This window comes from Syngnathoides biaculeatus, chromosome 22 (genome assembly GCF_019802595.1).
Source record: "Syngnathoides biaculeatus isolate LvHL_M chromosome 22, ASM1980259v1, whole genome shotgun sequence".
Classification (NCBI taxonomy): domain Eukaryota; kingdom Metazoa; phylum Chordata; class Actinopteri; order Syngnathiformes; family Syngnathidae; genus Syngnathoides; species Syngnathoides biaculeatus.
Genome location: NC_084661.1, coordinates 16,218,723 through 16,227,991, shown reverse-complemented (window position 1 = coordinate 16,227,991; position 9,269 = coordinate 16,218,723). Strand labels below are relative to the sequence as shown.

At 43.9% G+C, this 9,269-nt stretch overlaps 1 protein-coding gene across 1 annotated transcript; it reads right to left on the bottom strand.

The window, feature by feature from the left end:
• Nucleotides 1-103: 103 nt before the first annotated feature.
• psmd11b (proteasome 26S subunit, non-ATPase 11b) lies at nt 104-8,122 on the bottom strand. Its single transcript, XM_061810958.1, has 13 exons — nt 7,976-8,122; nt 6,256-6,357; nt 5,971-6,167; nt 4,538-4,595; nt 4,159-4,353; nt 3,218-3,362; nt 3,084-3,144; nt 2,911-2,973; nt 2,671-2,796; nt 1,750-1,785; nt 1,608-1,659; nt 1,172-1,314; nt 104-1,094 (listed from the first exon to the last, which is right to left on the bottom strand). The coding sequence occupies exons 1-12, from the start codon at nt 8,064-8,066 to the stop codon at nt 1,172-1,174; spliced, it is 1,269 nt and encodes a 422-aa protein (XP_061666942.1). The 5' UTR covers nt 8,067-8,122; the 3' UTR covers nt 104-1,094.
• Nucleotides 8,123-9,269: the final 1,147 nt, after the last annotated feature.

The following is a 9,269-nucleotide window of genomic DNA, read 5'->3' as shown; positions in this document are numbered from 1 at the left end:
ACATCCTAGAACAGGGCCAATATATATTTTTATGCCAAATTAGAATATTGAGACAAGACAGTTGCCAAGGTTTTGTGTCATTTCAAGAGACAGGACAAATATCTTTAAAATACAAAATATTTATTTTGAAAATGTCTTTATAAGAGAAAAATAAAACAAAACAAAACAAAAAAAAAACCCCATACAAATTGTTTGGTTACTAGCATACCACACTAATGCTAGGAACTAACAATGGAGAGAGGAGCAGAGTCAAGGATGCTGAGGGGCAAAACTCAAATGTTTTTTTTTTTTTTTTTTTTTTTTTTTTTGACATTGCACCCCAACAAGAGTGAGACAAGGGCCAGGGAGCGTGGCACTCGTGGTGAAATTTCCTCTCGCCTCTTTTAGAAACGTACATGAGCATTCGGGGTGGGGGCAGGCATGTGGCAACCATTATTATTATTATTATTATAATATTTTTTTTCTTTACAAAAACACAAAACCAAAAGCAAATATTGTGAGTTTAATACACTTCTGAAATACAGCGGGGGACTGAAACTGTTGGCATTGATATGGTTGATGGTGGGGTGGGTGGGATGGGGTGCGGTGCGGTGGTGCGGGAGTGGGAGGGGGGCAAATTGGGGGATTCCAACCTTCCCAAAGAGTCAAGTGTGCTTCTGAAAGCCACGGAGAACATCAACAATAAACAGGGCGGGGAGGGGTTAAGTGTCGTTTCCTGCTTTTTGGAGCAGAATTTGAAGGCTGAAGAGGTTGAAGTTGTATGCACTGTTCTTCCTTTTAATTTTTTATTATTATTATTATTATTGTGGTCGGACAATAAGATTCCCTGATGGCCGAGGTCGGCCGCTGAGTTTAAATGAGATATCAAAATAAAATAAGGGGCAGGAAAACAAAACAAAACAAAACAAAAAAAAAAAAAGAATGTGATACTGTCCATTGAGGGTGGAAGGAGGGGTGTGTCTGATGGGTGGCGTGGAGGGGGCGGTCTCCCTTGTCCCCGTCTTCAAATGTTACATAGGCTGTTCAAACACACGCACACGCACGCACGCACGCACACATACACACTTCCTCCAGGGCACGGCCGCGAGTCAGCTCTGAGGAAGAACACAAAAACGACAAATCAGCATTTGATATGAATGGATCGCGGCGTGCCCAGCGTGGCTTTCGTCACCTATGTCAGCTTCTTGGCTTTGTTGTAAAGCGAGTCCACCACTTTGCTCATGTTCTGTATGGTTTCCAAAGCGGCTTCGTACGTTTTGTCCACGGGCGGCTCCTCGAAGATGATCAGCACGCCTTCGCCCTGGTCCAGGATTCCTGAGACCGCCGCCCACGCCCAAAACAAAACAAAAAAACAATTACCTGTAGTTCATTTGCAAATATGAGTAGAACCCGTGTGAATATTGTCACATCCAGCTGGAAACATTCCCCCCCCCCCCCACCACCACCACATCATTTCATCATCCATCCATTTTCTTTGCCGCTTATCCTCACAAGGGTCGCGGGGAGCGCTGGTATTGAACCCGACACCTCAGAACTGTGAGGCCAACACTTTTACCGGCTGCCACATACTCATTCATCCTATGACAAATATTGAGGAATGATCGTACCGTGAAACTTTTTATCCAGAATCATCTGTGATAGTTTGCGCTCTACATCCCCCTTGGAAGAAAAAAAAAAAAATACATACAAAATTATTATTAACGATCGCTCATGAATTTATAGTTGGTGGTTCGTTTGGAGTTGACGTACCTTTGGGAGTTTGATAAGACCTGATATGTGTTCTATCTGGAAAAACAAATTAAAAAAAAGAAAAACTGTGAATACCACAAACAATAAGTCCCACAATATTTCACTTTTTCTGGTCCCAATTTATCGTAATTTCCAGCCAATAAGCCACGACTTTTTTCACACGCTTTCAACCCTGCCGTTTATGCGGTGGTGCGGCTAATTTGTGGGGGGGGGGTTTGACAGCCGCAAGGGTGCACACAAGCAGAAAAGGTAAGAATGAGACTGGTGGAATATATGTGCGGAGGAAGTGACTTTTACCGGCCCAGTTAGTGCTGCGCTAGCGTTAGCGTGCTGGTGATGTGTTACTGGCGTGTCTCAGTGATATTTACCGGTAAGATTCTATTTCAACCGCCGCTGTTAGCGTTAGTGCTAGCTTTAGCGTGCCGCTAGTGTCAGCATTAGCATTAGCGCTAGCGTTAAACTCTCTGTGTACCGTCTTTGTAAATATCTTGTGTTTCAATGTGGGCAGTTGCAGTTTTTACACAGCCGCGGCGTATGTATGTACCAAATGCTATTTCCTTTACAAATGTACTCGGCGAGGCTTGTAACAAGGTGCGCTCCGTCGGCCGGGAATTACGGTGGCTATCATGAAATACTCATTAAAATGCGGGGGCAATTATGCAATACGATAACGTGATTATTATGGTTCCCGCACAAAATGTATTCCAGGGACGGGAAGTTTAACTGCCTCAAGCTTTAGCCGCACGCCGAGTCCGAAAAAACAAACAATGCTGCACAGCAACTGGAAAGCTGACGTCATTCGTGGATAGTTAATACGCAAAAGAAAAAAAAAAAGGCAAATATTGTTTAATTCTTTGCACTCTATGTAATTACACCGTTACTAAAGTAGAGCGCCGTTGAGCCATCGCGTCGGGCGGTCACCTGCACTCTGGAGAAGGGCTCGATGACCCTGATGAGGTTCTGTTCCAGCAGGTTGTCGTACAGCTTGGCCAGGTGAGTGTTGATGATGGGGTCGTCCCTCAGCTCCGCTCTGTACTCCGTGAGGGCCTGCGGGGGAGGGGCACGCATGCTCGCTTTTATAACAAAAAAAAAAAAAAAAAAAAATTTGGAAATAAAACTTCACATGGTGCTCGAACCGGAGGAATGGAAGTCTTTTGGTACCTTTTCGAAGTCTGCTAACGATCTGTTCTTGCTGGCCTGCGCCACGCATTTCAGGGCGTCTGTCTGCGGCGGGGGGGGGGGGGGGGATGAAGTGGCAACAATATTAAAAAAAAAAAAAAAAAAAAAAAAAGAAAAAAGAACATCAAGTCTGGATGAGCAGAAAAAAAAAAAACCTGTCGTCCGGTGTATCGGAGGGCCAGTTTCCCGCTGATCAGAGCTTGGACCTCCTCCGGTCTGCGAAGCAAACGACAATTAACCCCCCCCCCCAAAAAAAAAAGTCATCATGATAATCCCCGCGCCTACGTACGAGTTGAGGACAATCTTGCAGAGGAGCATGTATTTGAGGGCCGTGATGGCTCGCGGGCTGTCGATAGAGTCGTAGCCCTCGAAGGCCTCGAAGAAGTAAGAGTACGCCGTCTTCCAGTCCTTCTCCTCGGCCGCGTGGATGATCCCTGCGCGCGGGACACCACAAAATATGCTTGACGACAAACGTTCTATCATTTGTACTGGACTGGTAGTAGTACAACATTAAATATTTGATTGTAATGACAAATATGACAACTTTTTCCCCCTCCTCAATTCCTTTTTGTGTATCAAGATCCGTTTTTAAATCTGATTGCTTCTTTTCATCAACTTTAACTTTGTACAGAAAAAACAACACTAGCTTTGTTTTTTTTTTTGCCCTGTGCTATTATTGTGCTAACGTATTGCTGCTGTGTTCCTGCCATGTCTTAGTTGCATTGACCGGCCCTGTTAGCATTAGCACGGCGCTAGCATTCGCTTTAGCGCCGCGCTAGTGTTAAAATCTCTTTCTTTGTAAATATCTCGTGTATCGATGTGGGCATTTGAGGATTTCAGACAGCTGCGGCATATGTATGTAAGTAAGCGCCTTTCGGCTTGTCCCGTTAGAGGTCGCCACAGCGAAATGCTCATATTTGTTTGGCACAGTTTTTTTTTTTTTTTTTTAACGCCGGATACCCAGGTACGCTCCAGGAATTACGCTAACTTTTTTCTCTGTCATGATTCTAAACACGCTTTGAAATGGTTTTTTTTTTTTTTTCCCCCCTGCAGCTTTGTTTTGTAAACAAAACTTCTTTTCACAGTTATGTTATGTTAGCGCTTTGAACTTCAGAAGCAACACCCCCGATTCCCACCCAAAAAAAACGTAATTAAAAAAAATAAATAATAAATACCGCCCCAGCCCAAGTGGAGCACGCGAGGACGACGACGACGACGGCCGGCCCCCACCTGACTGCATGTCCAGCGCCGCCTGTAGCTTGGGAGGACAGTAGATGGCGTTGGCGGTGGTGCGCGCCGAGGTGAGGGCGGCGCGGGCCTTGGGCAGGTTGCTGAGGGCGTGGTACGTCTTGCTCTCCAGCAGCTGCACCTCCACCAGCAGGGCCTTGTCGTCCATCTTCTTGAGCTCCAGGAGCAGCTGAGAGCCTGCACCAGACACGAGAATTTCACTCTTTTTACACGGACGGTTGAAAAAATAATAATCATTCCGAAGCAACTTTGTGAAATTGCCACTACTTTTCTTTTCCTGTCTCAAGTCTGACGTCAGATGCCCACCGAATCACGGGTGCTCTACATAAATTGAATAATGGGACACCAGGAGAGCACTCACCCAGCGCCAAGGCCTCCTGGTACCGCTTGGTGTCAAAATAGAGTGAGATCAGTCGAGCCTGAGGGCACGGGAAGAAATGGAAGACGCGTTACCGTACACGGAGGATTCACATCGACGTGAGAAACTACAAGTCCTCGCACGGACTTCAGCGGCATTTACGAATTGAGAATCATAGTTATTGGCTGTATGATTCTTTTATGAAGGAGGGGGGGGGGAAAAAAAAAAAAAAAAAAACACATTTAGGACTTGACCACAGTGAAGCATTGGATGGACCAGAGAGTGTTAAAACGCTCCCACTTTCGTTATGTTTGGGGATATCGCATTTATTTTCATTATCACAACAATTATCAATAGCGATATGTGGGTTGTCATTATCGGTATCCCAAAGAATCGCTCAATTAAATACATATTTTTACAAAGCAATGGAACATTTAAATGTTTTTTTTCATGCAGTACATTTTACTTTTCAAATATAGAACATTTACCTTTTAAATTGTATTTTTTTTTTTTTTACAAGTAGAGCTCACAACTTAGAAGAGTATAATTTATCCTCATTTAACTTTTACACTTTTTTATAAACATTTCTTCAAGGACAATTCGTAATTTTTATGTGTAGTACATTTTAACTGGATCATTATTTCAGTACTTCTTTATTCCCAGTATGCATAACATTGCAGTGGATTACAATAACATCAAACATATGTTTAGCACGATAACGTCTTCCTCATTTTTGATGAAGACTACTGTATTTTAATGTTAGTCATTACGGAGAGTTCCCGTAATTTCCGGCCTACAATTTTCCACATGCTTTCCACCTTGCGGTTTATGTGGTTAATTTGTGCATTTTTTCTAATAGCCGCAACGGGGCACTCGAGCGGAAAAAGGTAAGCGTGAGAGAGGTGGAATATATGTGCCGAGGAAGTGACTTTTACCGGCCCTGTTAGCGCTGCGCTAGCGTGTGGCTGCTGTGTTACTGGCGTGTCTCAGTGATATTTACCGGTCAGTTTTATTTTAACCGGCCCTGTTAGCGCTAGCGTTAAATTCTTTCTGTGTACCGTCTTTGTAAATATCTCGTGTTTGAATGTGGGTTTCAAGGTGGGCACTCGCGGCTTTTACACAGCTGTACCAAATGGTATTTCCTTTGCAAATGTACTCGGTGAGGCTTATAACCAGTTGCGCTCCGTAGGCAGGGACTGACGGTATGCATTTTTTCTTTTCCGGTGATAGTTTAGAATGTGTGACAGCAGCAGTGCCTGCCGCTTTTGGGCAAACGCGAGTTGCCACGTCGCCGCCAACGTATCCCAACACACATCTTGTGGAAGGTTTCACGCATTCCGACTTGGTGAATTACAGTTTGATCAAGGCTTCAGGTGAGATATCGTCGAGAGTGACAAATACGACGGAGACGCCACGTCGCACGAGACTGTCGTCACCTCGAGAGCTTGTCGTAGGAAGGTCCTCTTCTCGGCCTTGGCCCACTCGATGCATTCCAGACACAGCTCCACCTCCTGGCCCGTGGCCGCCTCCATGTCGAGGAACAGGTCGAGCAGCGAGCGCACCAGCCGCGCCGCCTTCGCCTTGCTGATGGAGATCAGGAACGGCCGCACAAATTTCAGCAGACCGCCCAGTTCTGGAGAGGCAACGGCGGTCGTTTAGAGGAGAACTCGGCGACGGTGGCGTGAGAAAGGAACCATGCATTTTGGAGTTTAAAAGTTCACCGGCCGCCTGTCCCGTCTTGGCCAGCAGCGTTCCCAGCTCCAGGATGCTCTGCTCTTTAACCCTGACGGCTTCTTCATCGTTCTCCTGGACGTCGCGCCTCACTGCAACGCCATTACAAACACATTCAGTGAGTTCTATACAAATATGAGTCTTCAAAGTATTTCCTTTTGATACACAGAAGGAGAGAGGCTGTCAAAAACGGATTAGCCATGTTTATATTGAAACATATTAACAACATTTTTGGGCCAATACAGGAGTTTTCCAGCAAACATTTACACGAGTTGGTGAATGTTCACTGTAATCCTCTCTCTTTCAAAGCCTTCTTACATTTCAAAAGTGTCTTCGGGCCAATTTGGGACAAACAAAATGCTGCATTTACAATATATGCAAACATTTCACATTCATTTGTTCAGTTCCAAAACAAGCACCAACAAGTAAGTGTCATCAAAGTGCGCGTGGGAAGCGGCAAAATGAAAATACTTCATTCCTGTACTTAACATTTTGCCAGGTCCTGTACAGCAAATTTGATTTCTTTGCCGTCTTTTACTCACACTATTTAAAAACTGTTTACTTTCGCAAAACAGGCTAGTTATTTTTTTCAAAAGATGACACAAAAGTGGGGAAAAGGTAAATAGAGAGGTTAAGACAACTGCGGGTGAGATGGAAGGGTCTGAAAAAGTTGGAGAAAACTCAACATTTACCATGGACAATTTAAGAAATGAGGATATTCCCCATCATGGCCTTATTTAGAAGCTCAAATGTTGTTTACTTGTTTTATGGCCAAATAAAAACCATGTTTGGCTGTTCCTGAATTCGCCATGTTTTTTCCCCTGTTATTGTTAGCTAATGTATCGTTTTTATTTAGAAACAATGCTTTGGGAACAAATTGTTTCAAAAGCATAAAACCTTAAACAGCAAGATAGGTCAGATAAAAATTATTTGACACTTTTCAAATCAAACTAAGGTATTTTGGGTCGAAGTTTAACCGTAAAAAAAAAAAAGAGATACTACTCTGATTTCATGGTAGCAATTTATCAAAACAGGCAGGGAGCATATAAATGACAGACTAATTTTGTGAGCCTGCGGTTTTGTTTTTTTAAACCCCCCCCCAATCAAGTACGTCGACTTGAAGTGCGGCGCGAGTGCAATCACGCCGTGAGCTAGTTGACAGCTAAGCGGCTGCTGTGACACGGCACTTTGACGGCGACCTCGCCGGTCTTTCCACATGACAACAAGATTACAGAGTACACCTTGCATTAAAACATCGGGGGCGAACGTTGCCGGAAGGCTGTCGCGTCATCTCGAGGGACGACAGGATCCCCAAACAAAACAACAACAACAAAAAAAAAAAACCCCAACATGTCATAACCTCCCAATCAGTGTCGCGGTGAAAACATGCTAATGTGAGGCTAGCATGCTAGGATGACCGATTCGAGATTTTGAGCCGTTTAACAATCGACGAGCAGCTCGTTTAAGGGTGAAATATTTGGAAACACGACGAGTGTGAGACGTTAGGCCCGCTAGCGGAGCGCTTAGCCGGCTAACGTCCGTCCACCGGCAGTGTACGGCAGCAACTCACTCGGCAGTGAGTCAGCACCGCGCCGCCGGCTCGCTGCTACCCGACTAGCGCCGGCCCGCGAGCGAAAAAAGCGGCGAGAAAACTACCCCGGTGTCGCCGGATCGTCCCCCGGGGCCGACCCGCAAAAGCCTGACCCGTACCTATAGAGTGCAGGATGTCGATGGAGGCGTCGCGGTCCGTGCTAATGAGAGACTGGGCTCTCTGGAACTCCACCACTGCTGCAGCCGCCATCTTCCTTATTCAAAGTGCAGCTGAATGAGAAGTACGCGCAGGACGTGACGTCGCGGCGCCTGGGTGCATGCCGGGAAATGTAGTCTTACCTCCAAACAGCCAGGCAACAGATAAACACGTCCGGGATAAAGTATCTGAAATCGATGCTTGAGTAAAAGTTGAACAATCTTAAAAGATAACGAATCACTCTGTAGAATATTTACTGCATAGTATATTTAAAACAACTTTTGCCTTAGTAAGGGCCGTTTTCCTTATAAATAATGGAAAACACCATAGATGGGGTTCCACTTACGTACAGTAACAAAGTATTTGTACACCATTAGATTACAAGCCTGCAAACAGCAAAACGTGCAAATGCATCACTATACTACATATTGAAATGCTTTTTTTCCCCCAGATATCTGTACCTATTTTCACTGATGATTAAATCCGTACTCATACATTTATTATCAGTCCGCCATAAATGTGAAACATACAGAGGGCAGAAAGTGGTTTTCAAGAGGTCGCTGTTACCAAAAAAAAAAAAAAAAATCAAACATAAAGACATCAAACATACGTTCATACAAGCTCTTTGTTGTATGAAGCGGTTATTAAAATTCGCCCGTGTATGTACTCGCTCCAAATTGTCTCCGTTAATGGGCACAAACTCTTCGTAGGTTCCCATTTTGTCGAGATCTACATTTTAGAATTATTCAAGTTGACCTTTAAAGAAAATAAGACTTATTGAAAATTGCAGAGAATTTCATTTTCTAATATTTATGTCATATCGATTTTTTAAAGTTCCCCATAAGTGTGTAACAGCAACTCTTCTGCATGATTTAATGATCTATCTATCTATCTATCTATCTATCTATCTATCTATCTATCTATCTATCTATCTATCTATCTATCTATCTATCTATCTATCTATCTATCTATCTATCTATCTATCTATCTATCTATCTATCTATCTATCTATCTATCTATCTATCTATCTATCTATCTATCTATCTATCTATCTATCTAATCTAATCATAGCCTTCATGCAGAAATCGCTCAACCCTATTTTGTTTTTAAAAAGTGTTCCTGTTTCCTGACGACAATATTTAATAATCTGCTCCGTATTAACAGTCTGGTTCAATATTTGCTCGATCTTCGCTGAGGTAACGCGCGCGTGTCAAACGTTTTCTATTGATTTTGTCCCCGAGGGGGAGGCTCGACGAG